A 26247-nucleotide genomic window follows, 5' to 3' on the forward strand; every position below is an offset into this window, starting at 1 on the left:
AAATCACTTTAAAAAGCAGCAGAGAAAAAACATTGCTATTTTCTTACTACTGAGGATGATAATGCTGCTTTCATGGCCTGAATACTGGAGAACTTTCCTGGTTTAGAAGACTCTGGCTCCATCTAGAGGACATGATCAAATAAAGTTTATACTCTGCTCAGTAAAAGCCTATCTATCTGTCTGTCTGTCTGTCTGTCTGTCTGTCTGTCTGTCTGTCTGTCTGTCTATCTATCTATCTAGAGACTTTTTAACCAAAGAACAAACCACAGACGGATTCTTTTCTCTCCTTTTTAAAACATTTTTTATTGCTAGTTTATAAAACGTTTAAAAAAACATAAATAAAAATTTAAAAGAGCCTTTATTTATTTAGTTCTTATTTTCCTGACGGAAAAACAAAAAGGGGCCTTTTAAAAAAGTTTTTCTTGTTGGTTTAAAATAGAAAAATGAAAAACGGAACAATTTTCAGTTTGTTTTTGTTGTGTTTTTTATTTTGCTTGTTTTTGTTGTTGGTTCAAAACTGGAAAAAGGAAAACTGAAACAACAGCATCCCAAAAACAAAGCTGTGTATTGTACTTTCCTATATTTACGGGATGCATCCTGCTGGATCCAGTGAAAACAGAACAATGGACCTCAGTGTTCAGAGCCACATGATCAGATAAATCTCAGCGTTAAAGAGTTCTGACTTCCAGCAAACGTCTCTGGGAATCTTCCTGTCCTGTCCGCCCCTCCCTGCAGCTCTGAGTGGTCAGACTGTAATGAGGAGATTGAAGCATCAAGTCAGCTGTTAGAAGCAGAAGGGGACAGGAAATTGAACGCACTGGCATTAAAAATAAAAGCCTAAAATATTTAGGCTCAATAATAGTTTTCTGAATGCGAAGATATTTTGGAAAGTAGATGTTTATAAATTATTTTGTTCACAGTTGACTCCTTTATATTTCATCTCTTTTTTAAAATCAGTGTCTAGTTACCTTGTAGAAACTGCATCATTTTTCTCTTTTTGTTGTTATTTTCTAGCTTTTGATGGTTTAAATATTTCATGTTCCATAACAACACATTGACAACAGAGATTATCGTGTGCAGACATACTTAACACCTTAAGTCCTGGATTATTTTTGACATTTAAATTAAAAAGAAAAACAGCCACAAATTCAGTCAGTAATAGCTGTAAGGCTGCATGGATCAGAGACAGTTGGGAGGATTTTAAATAACAATAAGCCTTGTTGTTTCCATTAGTAGATCAGAGTGAGATCTGAAAATATGCAGCAAAAACTTAAATATTTTTCTGAATTTAATGCAACAGTAATCGAGCACAACAATTCTCCGTCCATGTTAAGTGCAGTACTATGACACGTGGAGGACGTGTTTAAATGACTATTTACTGGTAAACACTACAGATGCAAACTGTAAACTTACTGATTTAGATATTAGGTGACAATAAATATATTTAAAGCACTTGGGTTCAACATTGTGATGACTCCTGCTCGTTTCTTTGTCTGCTGTGTGTAGTGGCTGCAGGGGTCGTTTGCGTTAACTGGGAACACCTTAGTTGGTATTTCCTGATCTGTTAAGCTTGAATGCAGCTGGCAGTCACTCCCTCTTTCACTCTCCTACCAGCCTCACCTGTGCTGTTGTCTTGGGGTTTTTTTTGTTTGTTTGTTTGTTTTTTTTAACATCTTACAACACTATCTTCACTCTCATGCACATCCAACACTTCACACTCCACAAGCTTTGTGTTTAAGTAATCTCACTTATTTAATAAATTACTTTGCTGTGTTTTTTCCTTGTGAGTCAGTTTGTCATCAGTAAATGCTTTCACTCCATGTGTCCTGTCCAGATTATTCATGGAACAATGCAAATGCAGTGTGGAGTGGAAAATGAAGGAGAAAACAGACATCTTCACCTGCATCTGTGCAGATGATCTGGAGTGTTACAGACCTAATGATGGGCAGTTTTCCACATATACATTGTCCCATAGTGTAGCTTTATTACTTTTGTTTGCACCTACACAATATTTTTGTGACTGACAGGTATATGGGATTGCTGGTTGCAGTGAAGCATTTATCTATTAAATTCTACACCCTCAGACTTAATTAGATTGCAATCATTAGTGTAGTGCACAAGTTTTCTAACGTTGTTAATTATCAGTGCTGAAATAAGTGAGGATGAGCAGGAAGACATTTCACCTCTTGCACGAGAAACCTCTCAAATAAATACATACATAAATAAAACAGCTTATTAAATAAAGCTCCAACATAATACCAAAGCTCCGAGAATCTACAAAGACTTACAAAAATGTTAAATTTACAATCAAAATAGGTACATGGAGGCTTTTCTTATGTCAAATTTAACCAGGCCAGAATTAATTGGTAATCTTGCTGTGTATCATGGTGCCGATTCTACCCACAGAACTGTAAAAGACGTTAAAAAAAAACAAAACAAAACATAACCATGGTGAATTCTGGACTGTTGTTCACAAAAGAAGCCGAATTCATCGCTCAGCTGTTCTGGTGCTTTTAATTTGAAAGTGCTCACCGATAGGTTTCTTATATATTCAGTGTGACTTGGCACTTGTGGGGCCATTTAGTCAATGAAGTCTTGAATCAGCATCAGCAGGACAGGAGTCAGAAGTCAGGGTGTTGAAAGAAAAAGTTGTTCGTTAAGATTTTCGTGGGAATCCCATGAACCCGGCGGTGAAAAGGGACGTTTAAGTTTTTCATGTGAGATTAAAGTTGCTGCAGCATGAATCCTAACAACTCGTCGGGCGCTCCTCCACTGGACTGGACTGAAGGGAAGCACCCCATGGGCCAGTCGCCCCCTCCTCCGCCCTACCAGGACGTCCCCAACCCCGGCATGCCTCCACCCGGCCCCGGATACCCTCCACAGCAGGTAAGCAGGGCATAAAATAACTCAAATTTACCTCTCTGCTGTTTCCCTTCACCTAAAACATGATTTTAATGCAAAATCCTGCAAAAAAAAAAGATTCCTATTTTGCATGAATAAATGTTGATTAGAGGTGTAGGCTTAGAGATTCTAGTCAATAAAGTGCTGGAAATGTTTGTAAAAGTTTGTGTTGCACTGTTCATCATGAAAGCAGCAGTAGTTGTAGCTGTCCTGGGCGTGGATTTCCTCTCAACACCGGGGGAAGGATCCTCTTTTCAGAAATTTAAAGCGTCAAACACTCGCATTTGAACATTTTAGAATATTTTAATGCATCATTTTGTTTATTTTCTGCCTCAATTTAGGGTAAAAATGTGTGTGGTTTCGGAAACACAAAGTTCAAGCACAATGAGACAATTGGAAACACAGTGGAACACATTTCAGCAGGAAGACACAAATATTTACTCTCCTGTAGAGCTCATTTATTATTAGCTGAGTCAACACACATATGGGCAGATTGTTCTGTTGTCTCTAGTGTCGTTTTGTTTATGGCAGTGACCTTGACACATCTTCACGTCACCCATAAATGAATTGGGTCAATATATAATTGTGGGACTTTTTGTAACGCAGTTAACAGGGATCATAGTTGACATTTTTGCTCTTTACAGGCCTAAAATCAACATGGCCACCTATAACCAAACACCACATGGCCTTTTTAGAGAAAGATTCTGAAAGATACAATTGAGTAAAATTGAAAGTTATTTCTAAAGATATTGTAGTAAACCTGTTGACATGCGATAAATCCACACTTGACTCACACTACTTTTTATTAAATAACTAAGAAAGCCTGGAATTAACACACTTCCTTGAGAAATGTTTTTGTAATGGGTAGCTTAGTTGAAAGGGATTTCTCGGACACATATACTATTTGTTATTTTCCATCTAAAATTTGATATATTGCCAAAAAAGAAATGTCTGTCATGATTATCTCAACTTAGTAAAAAGAACACAATCAAAACACTTTATGAATAAGCTCATTTTATTATTGTTTAGCTCATTAGAAGGTGGTTGTTACTAAATTCGGACGGTTATTTAGTTGACATCTTAGTGATATCCAGTCATTTTTTATTAAAAACCGAGACACAAAATGACAAAAACAAGACAGATAACGATAAAACTGAGACATAAAATGGCAAAACCGAGACATGAAACGACAAAACCGATACAGAAAACGCCACAAACGAGACCGAAAACGACAAAACCGAGACACAAAATGGCAAAACTGACACACAAAATGTGGAGCAGGTCATGTGATCTGGAATTAACACACTTCCTTGAGAGGTGTTTTTGTAATGGCTGACTTAGTTGAAAGTGATTTCTCTGACATGGCTAGGATTTGTTATTTTCCATCCAAAATTTGATACATCACCAAAAAAGAAATATCTGTCATGATTATCTCAACTTAATAAAAAGAACACAATCAAAACAGTTTATGAATAAGCTCATTTTATTATTGTTTAGCTAATTAGAAGGTGGTTGTTACTAAATTCAGACGGTTATTTAGTTGACATTTTAGTGATATCCAGGCATTTTTTTAATAAATAAGTGATTGTTTCCATCATAAATAATTATGGAATTTGTAAAGACATGATCATAATGAACATAAAAAAAACATTAGTTATTTTTACTTTTAATTAAAATGTATGCAAGATACATCCCATGGACTTCAAAAGTCCCTCAATTATATATTGACCTAATTCATGTATAAACTTCCTGCTCATGCAGAACATGATCTACTGAAGAGAAAAGAGGCTTTGTTGCTGAAGATTATCATGTTACTCTGCTTCCTTTATGTTTTTATTGGAGGTGATTTCAAATTATTGTGCCGCACCTTAAGCCAAGGTTGGTGTTATTCTGCTGGTAAGGCCTCCATTAAAAAAAATACCAGTTAACCCTTCCTGGAGCATCAGTTTGCCTCCTCTATTGTTGGTCACAAACCTCAGATGTCGACTTGTTTTACAAAATGAATTATTCCGCCGTTGAATCATTTCACTTTCAGAACTTGAGGAAGTTTTGCTTTCTTGTCCTCACAAGTCCTCCAGATAGTTCAATCCACTCAATTTCACTTTGACACACCTCCTTTGTTTCATCCACCCATGAGCTTGAACTGTGTTTGATGGCCTGCAGGGTTTTCCATCACACTATGGAGGTCAGGTGTACGGACAGCAGCCGTACCCGATGGGCCATGCGTACCCAGGCCAGCCGGGCACCGTCACCGTCCAGCCAGCCGTGTTGGTGTCCGCGAGTCCTCTGGCCAACCCCGTCAACGACTACCTGTGCTACTCCATCTTCACCATGATGTGTTGCTGCCTGCCCCTCGGAGTCGCCGCCCTCATCTACTCCATCTCAGTGAGTTTCAATAGATTGTTTGGTGCGCTGCCCAAGGTACACATTGCAAAGTTTGAGCCAAAATCAAATCCCAGTCCACTGAACAGTGGTTATTTTCTAAAAAATTTTAAAAAGCATCCATAATGAGAAAAGCCCCCTCCATCCACGTCTTTGTTGCTTGATGTTGTTTTTTTAAGGCAAGACATTTTTTTTAATGCAGTGGATTACGATGCAGTTTTGAGATTTGGGAATATTTTGCATCCATAATGTATTTTCTGTCAGATTAGTGAAAAGAAAACATCCAAAATACACATTTAGGTTTTTATTTTACCACACATCGACCATTTGTATCAGCTGATTTCATGTATATCTGTAGTGGCTCAAAATGATTCCCTGTCAGTAGCATCTACATTCACCAAAATTTCCAGTTTTATTACACCGTCAGGGAAAACAGCGAGTTATGTGACGATCAGTGTATGTTTGTCCTTCCGTCTGTTTGTCTGTCTGTTACTAACATTACTCAAAAACGGACCAATGGATTTGGATGAAATTTTCAGGGAAGGTCAGAAATGACACAAGGACCACCTCATTAAATTTTCGCAGTGATGCAGCTTATAGTCTGGATTCACAGATTTTTTAAAGATTTCTGTATCATTGCAAGATAGTGGCACAGCATCACTGTAACTATGACAAGTGAACACTACGTCAGTGCCTGCTGACGATCACATGATTGTGTTCCTACTACAAATTGACAGCTATGGACTTATCGGGACTTATCCATCGGAAATGATAGAAGGAATAAAAACCTGAAAATGCCATTTATTTGATCTTAAACCCTTTACTTAACAAGTATGTTCACTGTGATTTCTTAATAATTTGCTGCTCATGGAAAGTTGACTTTTTGAAGCTTAAACGGTGCAATGAAATGTCTTTGATATGGTGGTTTTCTTGTGTGGTTTGACTTATTTCTGCCCAAAGTGTGGGATGGTAAAGACTGAAAAACCACCCAAACTATCTTTAATTTAATGGGATTTTGAGCCTTAAAAGCTAAAAAATGTGAAGCTGGATTAAATACATTCTCGTAAACTCATAAATCGTGCTATCTTTCTGCTACTTAACCCTCCTAAATTCGGTGACTTTGCTGTGTTGAGGCTGTCTGGGTGGAGCTGATCACAATGTGCTGCGGCATACCTTCTACAAACAGCAGATGATAAACTCTATTTTTAAACTGTCCACATTTAGCTGTCAGTGTTTTCCTCGACACTATAGAAAAGAGTTTCGTAGTGTCAGTGTTTACATGGCAGGATGTGTACAGTATGTTAGAGCACAGAGCTGTCTTTGTCCTTATCGAACTGACTGGTTAATATTCAGTCCATTAAAGAACCCAACTGTTCTTAACTTATCTGCAGTGAGAACTTTGACTGGTGCCAGTCTGCATTATACTGTCTTTTGTAGCCATAAACCTTATTTGACCCCTGCTTCTACTCAGGCTGCTGAATATAGGATTCACAAGCACTTGAACACCAATAACAGACTGACACTTATATAGCAGCACATTGTTTTGAACTTAATCCAAGTAAAGACTCATTTGTATGAGAATTTGATTTAAGAAAAATATATTATGGCAATAATAAATTAAACAACCAAACCAATTTCTTTTTTTTATGACTATACCACTGCATCAAGTAGAAAATAATAGCAGTTTGTACTGATCGGTGCTGTTGCAAGTGGTACATCTGCACATACCTCCAGATGACGTCAGCTTTATTAAAGGCTTGTCTTTTCCATCAGTTGTACTGCATGACACAGCACTGCAGCTATGCTTATTAAGGATATATTGAGCAGCTATGGACTGTTTTTAAATGTTACAACTAAAAGACGTCATACTAATCAGCCAAGCTTCTTTCTGAGGGGGGATATTTTGCATTTCTGCACTCTAATTTTTAATTCTTTATCTAAGTGAGATACAGCAAACACCATAAAAGCAATGAACTTGTGATGGAATGAGAAAACTGTTGTTTTCCAGCAGCTGTTTACCTTGTGTTAGTGCTGGTCAGCTGCCAGCAGGTCCTGTTTGTACTGTTGCTATGGAGGGGCAGACAACAATCATCGGTTCACTGCTGACGATGCCTCATAATTTTATAATTACGAGGCAACATTCCCTGTTATAGGGAGCATTTTAGTTTGTGTGAAGTCTGGTTAATAAGAATGTGGTTTCAATGTGCAGTAGAGGTAACATTGCCACCGTAAAAATTGACGAGGGGGATTTCTACTGTCCAGACACGTGCTCAGGATGTACAGTATTTCTGTGACGATTGACGTACGTTGGTCTGTTACTCTGTCTGTCTGTGCGCAACATTACTCAAAAATGGACTAACGGATTTGGATGAGATTTTCAGGGAAGATCAGAAATGATACAAGGACCACCTGATTAGATTTTGGCAGTGATGCGGCTTATAGTCTGGATCCACGGATTAGTTAAAGATTTTTGTATCATAGCGAGATAGCAGCATGGTGTCACTGTAACCATGGCTACAAGTGAACACTACATCAGCTGCCTGCTGACGATCACATGATTGCGATCCTATGACAAATCGACCGCTGTGGACTTATTGGGATTTATCTGTCAGAAATGATACAAGGAACAACTGATTAAATTGTGGGGGTGTTTCTGAGTCCCATCGATTCCCGTCACCCGCTACATATTTAGCTCATGCGAATAGATATCCATACATCATGTACACATGTACACATGACAAATTGACCGTTGCAGACTTATTGGGACTTGTCTGTCAAAAATCATACGACTGAGCAGCCTTGGTGGAGTTCTGCGCTCTCTGAGGGCTTTGCTTGTTCAATAAGTGATTTAAAGAGCCATATTGTGCTTCCTGGGTTTTTTTTAATTTCCTCCTGTGTCAAATTGCCTTATTGGGCTTGTAAAAGATTGGCTAACTTACAAAGCCCAAAGTCCATGTCGAGAAGAAATATTCTCTCAGAACTTTGCTCCTTACTTCTCACAGTTGCCTAATTCCTGCCTTTTGCACAGCCTCAAACAAAGAGTAATTGCCTTACAGTCCACCATCATTTCCTCACCACTTTTGCTGTTTACAATGTTTCAGCCACAAGCAAAGCATGTTAAATGTTGTGTTGTTGGATGCAAGAGTGAACATACCAGTCTTCATGCATGCCCAGCATCTGAGGAACTAAAAATGTAGTGTATTACTTTTTTATTTATTTTAGTCCTTACTGTTAGTATGTTGTATGGCTGATCTTACCATCAGGTTTGACTGTGTAGCCTCAGGATGTTATAATGTTTTCATTGCATGAAACCATTGTGCATTATGTGAATTCTGTCTTTCTTCTGGGTGCAACTCTGGTTCAAACAAGTTTAAAGAGACGGGAGCTGTCAGACAGTTCTTTGAATGCTTTTTTTTAATTTAATAGAATTTTTGTTACAGGAAGAGTTCTCTACATCTAGGAAATGTGACTCGCATATAGGAAAATGTGATTATTAAAGCATTTAAAGACGTTTTGATAACTAACTCTGAAACTCAGACTTGAGCGTTATTTGTTCATGTTTCTACTTTGTAATTTGGATTTATAAAGAATCATTTTCTATATAAGTTGCAAAATATTATCTATAATTTGCTTGAATTATAGCTTTAAAAGTACTGGTATTAGTGTTGGTAATGATGCTTCTGGTTTCCTGCATTCCAGTTAATACTTCAACACTGAAGCCTTTTCCTGACAACAACATGGTCGTTCTGCTGCATTTGTTTCTGTTTTTCAGTGAAGAAGCTTTCACAACATAGTGTGATGTTTAACCCGCTGCAGCATCGATCTGATTACTGATAGAGACCTGGCAAGATCAAACACAATCTAAAACACAACTTTCGTGTTGGTGTTCATTCAGATTTGACTTATTTGATGTGAGTTCTGTGGAAAATCCCACTATGACTTTCGTTTTAGCTGCAGCTGTGTTGTTTTCTTCATGAACTGTTACGCAACCTGTACTTCCATCGTAGCTGAAGTCAGAGGACCGCATACTTCTAGATTTAGCCTTTTTAGATTTTAGTACAAAAACTATCCTTGTTTCTCTACAGTAATTCAGTCAGGCCTTGTCGAGTCATAAACTGGAGCAGGAGACTGAAACACATGCAAACATTTCTCAGAATAAATAATTTCTCCTCAAGGTAACAATCCATTGTTGTATCATAACTGCATGAATTAATAGCAGAGCAGTGAAAAATAAATATGCAAAAATGTCCTAGAGTCTGAAAACAGATAATCTATGTACTGTATAATGTTGAAATCATTGTGCTTCGTGCTTTTACACCGATCTTAAGTTAAGTACATAATACATTTTGTTGCCAAAGTGGCCAAAACTAGGTTTTTGCTCTGTATCGGTTTCACATTTCAAATCGCTGCCTCCATATGATTCCACTTCTTCAGTGTAAAGCACAGATGTAATGGAGGTAACTCACTTAGATTTGTAGTTCACAGCTGTAACAGATTATAGTTTCCATGACACCTTTACTCGCCATAAACAAAGATAAGATACTAACTGATTATAAAATGTAGGTTAATTCAGACCTGCATAATGACTGTAAGAGTTGTTTTGATTTAGGCTGAGTAAAGCTTTGGGTTTTAGGGATATAAGCCTGCCGTTGTCTGATTAATTAAGGCAATTTTCTCCTCCGATTATGTGTGTTATGTTTTCAAAATTACCCTGAATGCAGGGAACAACTACAGCTTTCAAGCAGCAACTTACACACTGAAAAAGACAAATTAGAGACGATAGGATTAGCTCTCGGATCTCTACGTGCGAGTTAAATTACAGCAGGAATCTTGATACATTTCTGTTTTCAGGCATCAACATGAGTGGCAACCGGTAATAACTGTCAGAGAAGAAGCTTCTGTAAAGCCCGTCATAAACAGGACTGCACGAGTCTCACGTTTAGCTCATCTTTCTGTCATGTGAAGTTACTACAGCTGCAGGACCAAAACAATTTATGAACTCGGACTCCATCTTGCAGGTCTGATGCCAGATGTTGACCTGTTTTCTGACGCGACCATCATCAGTCGGAGCTGATGTTTCTGCTCTGGAAAACATCATGTGCTATTAACACTGACTTGATCAATGTGCTGATCAGCTTCATGAGCTTTTGTGATCTAATTTAGTTATGCAAGAACCACAGCCTGCTGGCAAATAAGCAGCAGTTTTAATGAGTCCAGTGGGCTCCTCCAGAGCTAAAGTACATTCAGGCCTCACTTGTTGAGCACCGATTATCAAATGATGTATTTTTTTATTGGTAAAAGTCTGATTACAAAGTCGGCAAGAATCATTTATTGGTTTTTGTGACATGTTTGTGCAGGGAATTGGTAATTTTGATAAAGTTTTCCTCTCAGTGAGTTAGCGTTTCATTTCACAGGGTTTTTCGTGATCAACCGTTGTATTGATTTAGAGACCCTCAACAGGCTGAGGCTTTTTGTACCTTCAGCAGATTGACATAAGCTACACTGTTTTCTCATAGACTTATATAGAGGTAGACTTCCTTTCGCAACCAGAGACTAAAGAATGCAGGTTTGTCAAAGGCTTCATTCTTCACATTCGGAGGTTACGGCCATCTTTTGTAATTGGTCTCTGTTTTGGAATTGGCCTCGAGTGGATTTTTGGGAAACTGCTCCAGATGTGGCCACTTAGTTTTGAAGAACAGTACAAGTGGTTTTGGGTCTTTATTTGCAACACTCTGGAATTCAGCATGAAAAGTCATTGGATAAATATTATTTGTGTAACTGCAGCACTTCAGAGATGGACGTACAGCAACCACATGTAGAAGCCAAGACAAGAAGTCCTAGAAAAAACCACAAATGTGTCAACCTATTGTAACTTCAGTGGTTCCTTTGAGAAACTGTACCATGGTGTTTTGAAGCTTTTGGTTCAAGGATTTACTCTGTTCGTATACCTTTTTAACTTCACATCTTGTGCACAACCAAAGGTACAAAAAAGGGATGGAAAAATGTCTGCTGGGTGTGAAAGAGGCTACTAGCCAGAAAGGAAGTCAGTTCCCCAGTTTATCTACAGCTGAGGGAACAAACTGTTGTTGAAAATGTCCCTTCCTAATCTCATTGTTTTTCCTGTTTTTGGTATTGCTCATTGAAATAGTCTGTGGCAGTATAATACTGATTGTTGTACTTGAACTTGGTGTGCAGTTCCACTCACAGACAATAACTTTTTTCTTACTAGTTTTAGTGCAAGAACTGAATCTGGAAATGGCATTGCAGATTCATTGCAGTTTGGAGACCCCCTTTTGATTTTACCTTGAAATCACACAAGAGAGAAGATGGTGCTTGTTGTCTTCAATAATCTCTTATGGTTATACATGATGAAGGAGCTGCATGAGGAAGAACTGAGAGAAAGTGTCCCAGATTTTAAACTTTGGAGTGAAAAAACAAAGGTCAGAAAGACAGAGAGTGAAAAGTAGGAAGATTTATGGGTTTTCTGTTGGTTCGGATGTGTGTGAAACTGTGTGTGCTCTTCATCGGTTCAAGAGTTTAAAATAGAGATATTAAACAGGAAAGGAGGCAGAGGCTGAACCAAGATGGTACAAAAAAAGGCAAGAAGAGGGTGAGAGATACGAAGCTGACTGCTAGAAACTGTCCCATTTAACATTCTCTGTCTGGCATCTCAGCCACAAAGGAAAAGACAGGAACAGTGACCACTGAAAGAAGCTCAAACTGACTCAGTGTCACTTTCAAGTTCACATGTTCTAAAAATACTTGGAAAATTCAGCAAGAATTAATTGTGCCTGTTGGTTCCAGCTTTATCTCTGGCAGATATTGGAAACTTAAATGTGAATAATTTTAGTTGAATTCTGGAGAGGATTTTCTTGGAAATTTGACATTTGCAACACAACAACCACTGAAGTGTTCAGACAAGCAGAGCTTTTGTTAGATTCTGACTCTCGCTCTAAGCCACTCCTCTCCTCTGTGACAGTGTCCTCAAACAGTCCTTTGTTTCCCAAAAAATCAGCCTTTCCTCACAGCTTAGCTCCTACTGATAGTGGATGGACATCCAAACAGACATGGGAAGGCTTCCTTCTTTTCCTGCACAAGGCTGTAGTTGTATTTTAACAGGCAACATATTTGCAACATGAGTTCATATCCTCCTGTTTTTCTAAATTTTTGTATTTCCGCACTGATTGTATCATTCCAGAGAGTGAATTCAGGGATTCACAGCTTCCCAGCTAATCTTCAAAATGTGTCCAGAAATGATAAGATGTTGGAATGCATTGCTTTTCTAGAACATTGCTTGTAGCGACCAGTCATTTTTAGAGATTTGAGTCCAACGGGTGACAACTGTGTTAAACCAGGAAACTGCAGAGTGCAAACACCTGCTGCTTGTTATCAAAATGGCTGTAAGGGCAGGGAGGGTTCTACATCACCAAATCCTAATACAGATCTAAATTAAAATATAATACAGCAGAATACAAGCTGGCACGCTACATTCAAAATGTTGGCTAAAGCAAAGTCTTGATAGATACTGAAGAAAATTAATATTCACAAGATCTCTAATATGTTTTTGTAATATAATTGTACAGAATGTATTCTACAGTTAAAGGTGCAACACAACACTAAGTTGCACAAATGTTTTTCAGCAGGTATTTCCACAGCTCTGTGTGACCAACTACCTAACTGCAGCTAGGTGGTAATTCTATGCCTTTGCACTAATAACAGCATTGAGTTTTGGGAAATGCAATAGCTTCGGAACACCCTTGGGGAATTTTCTTCACTTGGACTCAAAGATAAACTGATTGGATTTTAATGGCAAATCGTCACTGTGACCTCACAAAACACATTTTTGATCGTAGTTAAAGACATTATAGGCTAATTAGGACACCCATGCATTTGTTTAAATACATTTTACATCCAAAAGGACAAAGTTCAGTGTCAAAGTGGCATCGATATGTTCTCTAAAAACTCTTTTCTGGTTGTTATTACACCATAACTCTGAAAAGAAGAGATTGCTGCCATGTTTCTCATTTAGTCAGACTGGTGGTGCTAATCTTGGGTGCTTACATTGAAACTGTCCTGATTGTATTGTTTTTCTGCAGAAGTCTGTGAAGCATCCAGAGTCTGTTTTAGAATATGTGGCTTCTTTGCAGCAACATTCATAATCGAAGCTTCGTTTGATTTAGTTCTGCATTGTATTCCATCAGAACCAGCTTCATTGGCCAAATGTGAACACATACAAGGGCTTTGACTCTGTTTTTGTTATTCTCAGTGAACATGCACACCTCAGCATCTTCACCGTATCTATTATATGAGCCTGGACACACTTGGGTGTAAGCTGTTATTTAACTGGCTGGTGATTATAGTAGTTTAATGCTGATTATGTGTTGGAGGTTTGAGATTTTCCCCAAACAGAAATAATTACCAACAGCTCTTCAACTGAGCGTTTCACATGTGAATCTGAAAATGTCCATTTACAAATGTGGCTTGAGACTGATTTCTGAACCTCGGCTAAAATGGAAATTACTTGAGCTTGTCTACTGCCAGCAACTACTACTTAGCATCTATTGTAAGAGATTTATAGTCAAAAGAAGATGATGAAGACCAATGAGAGTTGGCTTTCGTAGAGATGTCAAACTGCTTCATTTCACTATATAAGCAACCTAAGAACATACTGATTAGTCAGAGCTCCAGTGTGCAAATATTCACTTGATTTAACAAAATTCTGGCATTGGATGGCCATATTTCACTTTTTAAAAATTTATTTTGTGCTCACACACCTGTCTCAGTGCCCTGGAGTCACTGAGTGGAGACTAGAGGCTTCTCTGTGCCCAGCTGCCTAGTTAGCATCCACGGATGCTTGTGAGGTGTTTATGGAAAATCTGTAAATTGTAGCATTAAGTAATAGTGTGAATGTCAAGCATTTAGGGGATATCTGTAAATTATAGCTTCAGAAAACAACCTGGATTACACTCACCCCTTCTAAACTGCATGAAGCAGGTCAGTCATGTAATGCCACCCACTACAACCTCTAGGAAACATTGATATGGAAGATGGACAACATTACACGTTGCATTTATTGCAAGGAGTGCACCCAAAACATGTGCTTCTATTGTTGAATTGTCTGCTGTTGAATTGATGAGTCAAAAGTGACAACAAAATTTACCATTTATTGCTAAATGGGTAATTTACTGCTTATGTTTTAGCCGAGAAGAACTACTTTTACTAGCTTTGAGCCCCAGATATGGAAAAAGAACAGGTTAAATGTATAAAACATTTATCTGCAACTTCATTTATTTTTGTGTAAGTTTTAAGAAATTACTGCAGTGTGTGGAGATTGACAGAAAGGGTCACACTTTAATGTATTGTTTACAGTTTTGGGTGCATAAGTTGGAACTGAGTCCTTATAGTGGAGTAAAGTGAAGCAGGTAATCCTCTCATCCCAGCTATAAACCACTGTGGCCCGTCTAGTGTTCTGCCAGTGTTGTTGGGATGTAGCTTCTTTTTGTTTTCTTGGTGGGACGTGTCAGTCACAAACTTGTGTCCCCTTGTGGAACTCATTCCAGAAAACCTAAAGCGTATAATAAATCCCAGATGGGGGATTTTAAAGACCTACCTAGTGGGGCTTTGAAGTTGAAAGTCTCACAGAGCTCAATTTGAGGAGGCAGGCGCCTCTGAAATCGGATGCGGTCTCGAGGGTATGGCTATTTAGGGTACTTAAACAACAGCAGCCACATGAGTCCCGGTCACCTAGAAACACTGAAAGAACGTTCAGTTGCATACACAGAACCTGTGTTCCTGCCTCAATTAGCAACTGAATGTTCAGCCTGAAACCAGACATCTGACAGCTGGAGGGTCACCATGAGAAATGTCACCACAGCATCACTCAAATGAAGGCTTGAGGTGAAATCAAAGAGGGCTTCATGGTTCATATTTGATGAAGTTGCATTGAAATTTTCCAGGAAGTGAGCAAAGGGATGCAAAGTGCATCAGCAACAAAAAGTTTACCGTGTTAGAGCTTGACTCTTCACTGTGAGGAAGTGAGATTGTGAGTGTTTGAGAAGACCCAGACAGCTTTTGGCATCTCTTCCATCCTGTCATTCATCAGCTGTATTCAGTTCTGCTCTCTGTGATTTTCTCACAAATATCAGCCTCCTGCTCTCTCACACACATTCTACCGCACAATGGCTGATTTCATGTAGAAAGTGGAGGAAGAAGACAGCAAAGCTACACTTGACAGCCAGACAGGCCCACTCAGAGGCAGAACACACAGAAAATACTTTCATGAAGCACAGAGGAGAGCAGCAGCCAGTCAGGCAGCAGCAGGAAAGACGAGTCAGTCTGTGGAAAGCACTTAATCGAATGTAAGCACTAGTGTATCAATCTGCATCAAATAATGTAATGATATTTTCTGGCAGGATGTGATGATGCATTCAAGGAGCGATTCTTCAGAGCCCATGGAAGAGCTTTTACATTCACCAGTAACAGGACAAAGCTTTTTACATGGCATTTTAGAAAGTCATATATATTTGATGAGGCTTAAGTGGGCATTAGTTTTTTTTTGTTTTTTTTTTCTCAATAATTCTACTGAAGGTTTGTCTTCTGGAATTCATAATTACAGAACTTTATGGTAACCACAAGCAGTTTTTTTTCTACTCTTGTCACACTTTTACTTAATCTGGGCTAATTTTTACTGCAATTTAAAATCCTGCATTTCTGTAAGAACAGTACAGCCATAGTATGACGCTGTTGCAATGCCACAAATCATAAAAAAGAAAAAAATAATACATTTTACTTAGAAAATTTAATCAATTTGTACAGCAATTTTCCACATCTAAGAACCAATGGGTGACTATCTTTTCTAAAGAGTCTAGAGGCTCCATGTGCTAAATAGGCTACTGTTTACTTTTAGACCTCTGTAAACTAGGCATTTTTCACACTATTCTGCAGATTAAATGAAGAAAGTTCTCTCATGCTGAATGTATTTGCTGGCAGCTTGCTCTTCTGAATGTCGGTTTTGAGAATGCTACATTTGTCACTCCACCAAGGAGCGTGGCGGAGTTATGTGATGGCTGGCGTATGCTTGTCTGTCTGTTTGTATGTCTGTTAGCAACATTACTCTTAAAAACGAACCAATGGATTTGGATGAAATTTTCAGGGAAGGTCAGAAATGACACAAGGACCAAGTAATTAGATCTTGACAGTAATGCAACTTATAATCTGGATCCACGGATTTGTTAGAGATTTCAGTATCATTGCCAGATAGCAGCACGGTGTCACTGTAACCATGACAACAAGTGAACACTACGTCAGCTGCCTGCTGACGATCACATGATTGTGATCCTACTACAAATCCACCCCTGCGGACTTATTGGGACTTATCCGTTGGAAATGATACAAGGAACGATTGATTAAATTGTGGGGGTGTTTCTGAGTCTCATCAATTTCCGCCGCCTGCTACATATTTAGGTCACGTGATTCAGTATCCGTATGTAACGTACACATGCATAACACACGCCTGTCCTCAGCGCAAGATACTGCGCTCTGAGTGCTTTTCTTGTTTAATTAATATTTATTACTCTGTTTCTTTTGTTGTCTGCCTCTGCTCTGTGTAAACACAGACTGCAATCCACCTGAAAAGTCACAGAAGTTTTGTTTTTTGCCAAATTTTTAAATGAAACCTGTAGAATTAAGCGATTTTGATGAAATATTACAATCTTAATCTTAGACATCATTATTTTCCTGATGGAACTGCACATTACAGATGATGCATTTGAGGATCATTGCTATGATGAAAATCAAACTATTCCTCTTGCTTTTACAGTTTCAGACACTGGTAATTTGTGTAGTTTTGGTTTTGAGGTTCAGATAATTTCCGAGAAGTTCACTATGATGTAATGAACTGATGCAATGATGTAATTTAATACCGATTATAGCAAAAATACACTTTGCTGTGTAATAAATGTTTCTTTATATTTGCAGATAATTGCAAATATCAGTTTGGGGAAATAAAACACCGTTTCTGTTTCCCTCATTGATGCAGCCATGTCATGTAATGTAATTATATTGTGAACAGGGTGAAGAAGGAGTTCAAGATAAACTGTAATCCTTTAAACACATGTCAACTCCACCTCTTGTTCTCTCTGTTCTCTACATTGAGAAAAAGTTACAGAAGATGTAAGACACTTTCTATGCAACCTAAAAAAAGCCGTGATGTAAAGCTATATACATAAAATTTTTATTGTGATAGCTGTGAAGGAATTCTTTACTTGATTTTTAGATTTTTGAGACTATATACAGTTTGCTTGAACATATCTTAATGTCTTAGCTGCCAGCTGCTATCAGATATCAGCTACTTTAGCGTTAAGGAGAAATCAAATACCAGACACACAGTCTGCTGCCGCTGTGATAATGGCTGGTAATGCAGAAATCACTCAGTAGTACCGCACAGCTTGATTTATTGATGGTGGTAAATCCACTTTCATTTCCTGCATGTAGCTATCTATTTGTGTACTGTACACTGGATTTACTGCAGTTTCATAGTAGGAATTTTTGACTACGCCAATTGCAAGAAATGCCTTTAAGAGTTGCAGCATGAATTATAATTTTATATTCCTTCATTTCACTTTTTTTAAGCTGATGAAAGCACGGCCACTAGTTAGGCCATGTAAATGCACTTAATAAAGATATATTTACTAATATTCAAATGCACAACAGTTATACAATGAAAACCTGAAGACCTTTTTTGTAAGTATGATACATTATTCTTGATTAGGATACATTTAAATACCAGTAAAAGATAGTATGCAGTGTACATGAAAATGAAACTAAGGGAGCTTTTAGTGTGAAGATTCTGACAGTTTATCAGCACAGCGTGGGGGATTTCTACAACTTCACTGTATACAGGTGAACAACACACATAGCAGTTCTGTACAGTCAACCGCATACCGGTGTGTTTTCTGCATGAAACCATCACATACATCATCATCCCTTGATGGAATACTGTCAGGCTTCATTTGGTGCATCTCAGCTCTACATTACATCACCAGCTGTGGTCCCATGACTGTCATATTCCATCACTGACTATATGTTATGTGAGTGAAACATTGTAAATAATTAATCTAGACTTGAGAAAGTGGGGCAATTGTAACTTATTAACCCACTTTGAGAGCTTCCACATGGCTGTTTTATCCATTATCCACCTTCTTGTATGGGATTGTAGCTGTTGGAAATCATGTGTTGAGGCTCAATCAGGGTGTTGTGTTGCACAGGACCAGAGTGCAGAAGGCAGATATGGTGCACAGCTAAAGAGGTCTATTATAATAAGGGAGAAACTGGGGGAGGGAATCCGGTTATGAAGGGCTGTTGCTGGGAAATGACTGACATAGGAATCCTGTGAGCTGGTGACTAAGAGTGGCATAAAAACTCCACATTACCAAATAATCTGGTCTGAACATCAGCTCACACCGAGATTGCAGACCAGATTCCTCCTCTATTGTTGGGTGCGTTGAAACGAGGGTAAATCGGCCTGAAACTCCTGCAGTGTGAGTCCTGTTTAAGAGAGCTGACTGACGATAAAACCTACAGCAGCGGGATAGAATGGAGTAATGTGGCGAGGAGTGAAATGACAAGGATTTAAGTATTGCAGTGATTTGTGGATTGACATCAGCTGATTTTACACAAAGAGAAATGAAGTCCACATAGACAAAGACATGCACTCAAAGAGAGGTCAATAGGAACTAGTAAGAAATAAAAAGAACTGTGAGTTATGATACCGTGACATGCTGAATGTATAACTGACCACAGAGTTTTGAACAATGCATCTAATCAGCAACTTTCACATCCTCTTGCTCAATTCATGAAAGACCCGTTTGAATAATACACAGTATAACAGTATCTTAAACTGATTCTGTCCCTCTTGTTTTAATGTATTGACTGAGCTATCTAGTCCTGTTTAAACAGCACAGATTGCTTTTATCTTTTCTCATATCACAAATCAGTTGACAATAATAGTAAATTTATGTAAAAACGTGTGTCAGGTTCATCTTTACTGAATTCATAAAATAAAAAGGGAAGAAGAGGAAAAAATTATTGTTTGTGAATCTAAAAGGTAAAAACAACAGAGGCATGGACTAGCACCTACACAGGCTTTGTCCAAAGGTGACAAAATCCTCACAGCTGCAACGGGAAAGCTGTTTTATTTGTGCTGTCCATGCAAATACCTAACTAGTAAAACATCAGGTTATGGTTTTAAGGTTGCACTATGCGCTGAAACATTTCTGGGCATTTGTTACCTTTACACAGAACCAAGCTATCTGTTTTCGAAAGCTTTGAGTATTTATGCTAAGCTAAGCTAATCCTCTGGTGATTTCAGATATGAGAGCAGTCTAAAATAATATCCATATTTCCAAATTATCAAGCCATTTCTTTAACATTTCAGAAGTTACAAAAGTTGGTCATAGACGAGAGTAAAGTTTCCCTAAATGCAGCTATGAACTTTAAATGTGCTTGGAACTAAATGAATACAGGTAAAAGTAGCTAAAATCTGATGATAATAGTAAGAATAAAAATAACTTTATATGTTTAATTAGCATTTTACCACATTAAATTACAGGGGATAAAATCAAGCAGATGAAACGCTAAATATATATTTAAAAAAATAATAAAATGATTCCATTGCAAGGGATTTAAAAAGAACAAGCCAACAAAACAAAATATGTAAAGAACAAAATGAAACATCCAAGAAAAAATAAGATAACCACAATAATGCCATTTAGGAAGAGGTCTTAAGATAAAAGGACATTTCCAGCCTGAGATCCTCTGGCATGGAATTCCATATTTCAGTGAAGTCCAGCAAGAACTGGACTAATGTGGTCACTTCTAACAAGTAAAAATTCGAGCAGCAGCATTTTGAATTTATTGAAGCCTAAAAAGGTTTCTCTACTGATACTGGAGCGAAGTGCATTATAGTAATCAAATTTAAGGTGAAGAATGCAGGGATACAACTTTTGTTACCTGAGCGTTAAAAGGACATGAATCAAAACCCAATCTGAGATCTCGGGCCTCTTGTTTAATATAAGTGCCTAATTGTCCCCAACCACACTTAAAATGCTTGGCTTTGGCGTGTGTGGAGACTGAGGAATCTTTGGGCCATCTAGTATTTGATGTCAGTCAGGCAAGACGGTGAGAAGGACACCATTGCTACCTATTTAAGTGGGGCAATGGGAGCAAGTAACAATAAAATAGGATCCAGAATGGGCCCCTGTGGAACTCCACAGGTGACAGAGGCACGTCAAGAAAATACCCCGCTAATTTTTACTGAGAAGGATCTATTTGAGAAGTAAGAAACAAACCATTGTAGAGCAACATCATTACCAATAAAAGACTGAGAATCAAAGCAGAGTAAAGATCTACAATACGTTTTGAAGACTGCAGTCAGCTCTTGGTGACCCTGAAGAGGATAATCTCAGTGTTAAACTAAGTCTTAAACTTAAAAAAGTTACTTAAAACACTAGGGTCAAGGGAAAACGATGGCAGAAGATAAGGAGTTATTTATAATGACTAAAATACTTGGACCAACTGTCTCAATATTTTGTTTTAAAAAACATGCAACATCTACTAGTCTAAATTAAATTATAATAAAAAAGAAAACCTTGAAATGCTTGAAATGCCTTTAAGCCCAAGGGGCGACCCAAAGCCAGGGTGGTTTGGGGACATAACACAGGTTTTAAAAAAAGCCTGATTTAACTCCGACCCGCCCAGACCTTTGCTGCAGGTCGTTCTCCTGCTCTCTTTTCCCACATTTCATGTCTATCTTGAACTAGAACCGCGTTTGATTGTGAGATGATTCTGTGCTAATTGTGTTCAGCCGTGAGTTCTTGGACACGTGAGGCAGACAGCTGCTGGTAATCATGACCAGCTTTACAGTCGCCTCTCACAGCATCTGCAAAACACAAACACATCCGGTCATTCGCACACCACCACACTTATTTACACACAGATGTAACTGGGGTGTGAGTTGGGGTTTTATTTGATTAGGAAAACACTTTGAGCTGCGTTTTCTCTATGAAAGGTGGCAAACAAATTAAGTTTATTTTAAGCTGTATGCTCAGGCTATTGTTATGAGTTTGTGTGGTGTCTTGCCCAATTTTGGTGGCCATATGTTTGTGAGGGGACTTTTTAATTCATGAGTGACCACAGTGAAGGAAATAATGCTTAAAACACATTGATCAGTTCACTTGAGTTTTGTGTCTTGTATTTTTGGCCATTTCAAACTTGTTTTGTGGCTTTGTGACTGCAAATTTGTGTTGTTTTGCTGTTTTTCCATATGTGTCTATGTGATCAGTGTTGGGACACTGGTTGATTAGGCTGAGTGGCTACAGCTGCTGCATCCGACGCACCTGCTGGAGTGATTGGTGACACTCCTTTAAAAGACAGACTCTTGAGCTGTTCAGATGGGCTCTGACTTCAGAGAACTGCACATCATATTTCTCTGTTCATTTGAGAGCGGGTGTCAGATAGCTCTTTTGTGAGAAATAAAGCTCCTTTGAATTGTGTTTACACCCTAAGCACATTTATTTCACCCTCCCCTCCTTTTGTTTGGTTTTGTTTATTATAATTCTTCCAGCCATTTTGGCTGGCTTAGTGGGTGATAGAGGCAATCTACCTCTATCACCTTTCCGAACCCATTTTGTGACCTTTTGTTTGGTTTATTTGTGTTGGGGTTCTTTGTTTTGTTACGGTTTTCCTTTTGATACTTTAATAAAGTTTGGGGTTCTGGATATTTTCCTGGGGTCCCTCTTGGGAAACGCAACACTATTCTCTCCAAATGTGGCAGTTTGTTTAGTTAACACTCATATTTAACAGGATATTAATTTAACAATATTCCCTGATGAGATTTTTTTAATTAAACCATCTTTGTATGCCCCTTTTATGGCAAACCTTCTCAATACTGTGGTGCACTTTTACTGTCCTACATGCTGGAGCTTATCTGAAAACCTCCTTTATCTTCATACTGCAGTGTTTTTTAAAAGTGTCAACAAATACACGATTTAAAGTTAATCCTCCCACTCAGTTTGCATCATAGGAAAAAGAAAGATGCATTTGAATGTGTTGTATCCTGTAAGCAAATTTTGCTTTGTAAATTTCAGAAATTACAGTTTAACCGGTTTAGCCAGTAATAATTACTTTTGGTTCCTCTTCAGTGTTGGCAAACACCGGAACTGTGCAGATCACAGATATCGTTGGGTGGTTTGGTTTCAGCAAAGTAAACTCTGTTGACTCCTACATTTGATAAAGGTGTTCTACTGATCTACAGTGAAGTGCTGCCATGATTATGTTTGTGAAGGATGACATGTTTTTAAAAATCTCAATTCAACAACAGTGCACTGTTGAAAACCCAACTTTTCAAAGTGAAACACATAGACTGCATAGGCTGAAGTCTTCGTAATGCAGCTGCATGTCCACATTTGCGGTGATGGTGACAGTCTGCTATTCGACCAGGCCAGACGTATAGTTTTCCTCGTATGTAAGGTGTTTACTTTTCACTTGCCAACAATCCCACTCGGATAAATGAACATTTCAGTGGGAGTGTCCATATAAACTATGTAACCCAGATGTTTTTTTTTCTGCCAACAGTGCCATGTTTTCACTAGAAATCTTCACAACAATCAGAAGTCTTCTACTTTGACCAGCAGTTGTATATTTTTTACATCAACAGTCCATGACTACATCTGTGTGAAAGGTGTCACTCAAACTGACAAACCAGCAGAGGGTTTTATCATCTTTGAGCTCATTGTTTTGGTTTCCTTGTCCACTATTTTACTGTTCTAGTTCAGTGTCACCCATTTGATCCACAAATGTTTCCACAAATGAATCAGCAGATGGACCCTTTTAATGACTAGCTGGTGAACTTAATGCACCTTCTAGCCCCTATAGAGTCAAATGTATCCCTTAAGAATTGACAGAGACAAAAAACAGAGTTAAAAGAGAGAGTATTTTGGACTTTTTCATTTAGGAAACTCAAGATTGCACTCAGATTTCCACTGGGCCAGGATTTTTTCCCCCGACTTGTGGTTTAACACTTCCTGTTTGCAGATATTCACCTTCATTCCAGATTAATAAATCACAACAAGTAGATTAGGTTTAATTTATATCTGAGGGGCTTCAAGTCTATGTCTCAATGAATATTTTATAATTATATAAAGCTGAAGAGAAACTTTCTTCATGGTAATGTACAAATCATCTTAGTATTCATGTTTCCATTCATATTGCTCTCAGACAGCAGCTAAATTTTCTCCTAAAACTAAGAAAACTCGGTTTTTGAAGTGGTTTTCACAGTAGCCAAAGGTGTATCAAGATTTGTCTATAATATTAGCTGATCAGTTTGAATTTGTATTTAAAAAAATATAGATATCACCATCTTTAAAAGTAAATTGTCACTTTAGGGAGATCAGATAAAGGAAATTTCTTTGTTTAAGGTCAAATGACTTAAAATTGTTTGTCATTGTGAAATTTTATACCACACAATATATTTTAATTTTAGGTGGCTTAAAATTTATATTAAGTGCAGTCAGCAGGCTTTGCTGCATTATGCGCAAAACATTTCATCAAGAATATGCTGTGGAACAACAGTAAGTATACAGTATATAAAGAGAGCTGGATTGAATAAGAAATAAATCATCTCTACAGTTATGAATAGTTTCTACCTGTCGTATATTTTCTACTCAAATAAAAAGAAATGTTTCTGTAATGAGAGCTATTCCCACAAGTTTAACTGGGTTAATGATGTGTTATTTAGGCTACAAAAAATGCTAATGTTTGAGTTCTTTGTTTAAAAGCTGCAAGGACAGAATAAACAGTTTTGAAATGTTAAAAAGTACCTACGCAGACAGATTTTATGTTAAAGAAATCCTAATATAAACTAAAAATTAGGCCCCTTCTAAAAGGGGTCACTTTATTGTATCACTTTTAGTCTGTCGATTTACTTTTTCACATTGGAGTCTTAAAATGCACAATCGTCTCCATCTTATGTTCACCTAATAAAATCAAATATCAAAGTGAAGTAGCACTGACCAGAGCACATTTTTGAACAGGGAAAGACTCTAAAATGTTTTTTTTTCCTCACCTTCAGGCCCGGGAAGCGAACCATGTTGGCGACCAGATAACGGCGGAGCGCAGCAGCAGGACGGCGAGGACACTGAACCATGTGGGCCTGGGACTCGGTCTCGGGGCGTTCATCCTCACCCTTATCTTCGTTTTGGTTACCGTATCTCATTAATAAATCTGCTTTTGACATGAAAAATATTTTCCAAATTTGATGCCTTTAAATTTCAGCCTTAGCTCAGTGTGGCTCTACCACACATGCAGACTTCAAATGTTATACGAGAGTTTCATAACTCAAAGCAAATGATTGTCAGTTGCAGCTTTTTTAGTATGTCACATTTCATTATGAACTGAATTTTGTGCAATTGTAAAAAAAAATAAAAAATAAAAAAATAAAAAATTTTGCCTTCTCAACGGAACTGCTGGAAAATATACATCAAACTCTCTAAAAAGTACAAAACACAAAATCACATTTTTAAAATCGTAACCAAGCATTTTACTTTCAATTTTGTGACACTTCTGTTGAACCAGTAAAAAGAAAAGCAGCAGGAATGTTTGTCATCAAAGTGTTTGTGACTTGAAAGTGCATGCTAAATATGGATCCAGTCCTCTTTTGCTTGTCATTTTTCAATTGCGCCAAAGTAGTTTTGTTTATTCCAGCTAAATAAGAGCACACAGCTACTCGCGAAATCAGTGTAAACAGAGGAGCCCTTATGGCAGAAGCAGCCAGTTGCTCAATCAGTGGCTCTGGCTCAGCTTGTGTTGAAGCCTGCACTGTGTTAGTATCACTAGCCTGGATGTAGTTTGTCATGTGTTGTCGTCATGTTCTTTTCTTTACCAACTCTCAAGAAGAAAATTCTTACTGTATAACAAATATCTTTACAAATAAAATATACTGAGAGAGAAAATACTTCTGTCTGGTCTACTTAGATTTTGATCATATTATGATCAGACCCTGACAGGGTTTGTTGCTGTATATAAGAACATTTATGTTGCTGCTGCCAGTCTGGTAGTGTTATAGTAGTAGTTGTAGAATATGTTGGTATCAAGCAGTGAACCAGAGGTTACATGTATTTTCTGCAATCAAGCAACACAACATGTAAGATTTTTGTATTGGGTTTCCACATTACAAACCCATCTCTACTCTCCCTAAGTATCTTGTCTGTTTGATCTGTGGATCCTACTTCCTGCATCCATCATGTCTGGACTGAGTTTGGTAGCCACCAGTGTCTTAGTTTGTTTCCTTAAGTTGACCAGGAGCTGCCAGTTGCAGTCTTTACACCAAAGGTGCAGGTGTTGAGAGTGCAGATACCCCTACCAAGGCCTTTGGAAATTAGCTGAGGACATGCTCCAAGGATCCACTTTTCTGTCAGAGCTGTTGAATTCACCAGACCCAAAGCTCAACAAGTTGGAAGGGAAGGAAATTATACATGACGAGAACAAGAACTTGAATCAGTGTGGTTCTGCCCTGGTGATCTCTTATCTGGTTGTATCTTCCCAATAGGTCCAGGCGCCACTACTTGCTTATACCCACCATTCTGTTGTAGAGAGTTTCCTCCAATAGGTTTCTTCCCTCTTTACTGTAGCAAGTGGGAAGATTCTGGTTCACATCCTCAGCGATCACATCCACATCTTTGTCAATGGTTGCCATTCTGACTCTTTGTTGGCAGCAAGGCACAAGACCCAACAACGTTCCGATGGTCTACTTTGGACTGTTTGTAAGGCTCGAATGTTTTGTGTCAGTTACTGTTACTATGTGTTGCACCACTTGTTCCTTTGTCAAGTTGCCTATCTTGTTCTTATTGATTGTTTGATCTCTTTCTCTTGCAGACCTTAGCATGACTGCACTGGTAGTCAGTTCCTCAT

The 26247-nt window shown here is 38.1% G+C and overlaps 1 protein-coding gene across 1 annotated transcript; it reads left to right on the plus strand.

The window, feature by feature from the left end:
* The first annotated feature begins 2564 nt into the window (after positions 1-2564).
* si:dkey-33i11.9 (synapse differentiation-inducing gene protein 1-like) lies at positions 2565-25291 on the plus strand. The gene is made up of 3 exons (XM_023276884.3): positions 2565-2886; positions 5065-5286; positions 24410-25291. Exons 1-3 carry the CDS (start codon positions 2740-2742, stop codon positions 24554-24556), a joined length of 516 nt encoding a protein of 171 aa, XP_023132652.2. The 5' UTR covers positions 2565-2739; the 3' UTR covers positions 24557-25291.
* Positions 25292-26247: the final 956 nt, after the last annotated feature.

Source organism: Amphiprion ocellaris, chromosome 9 (assembly GCF_022539595.1).
Source record: "Amphiprion ocellaris isolate individual 3 ecotype Okinawa chromosome 9, ASM2253959v1, whole genome shotgun sequence".
NCBI classification, from domain to species: Eukaryota; Metazoa; Chordata; class Actinopteri; family Pomacentridae; genus Amphiprion; species Amphiprion ocellaris.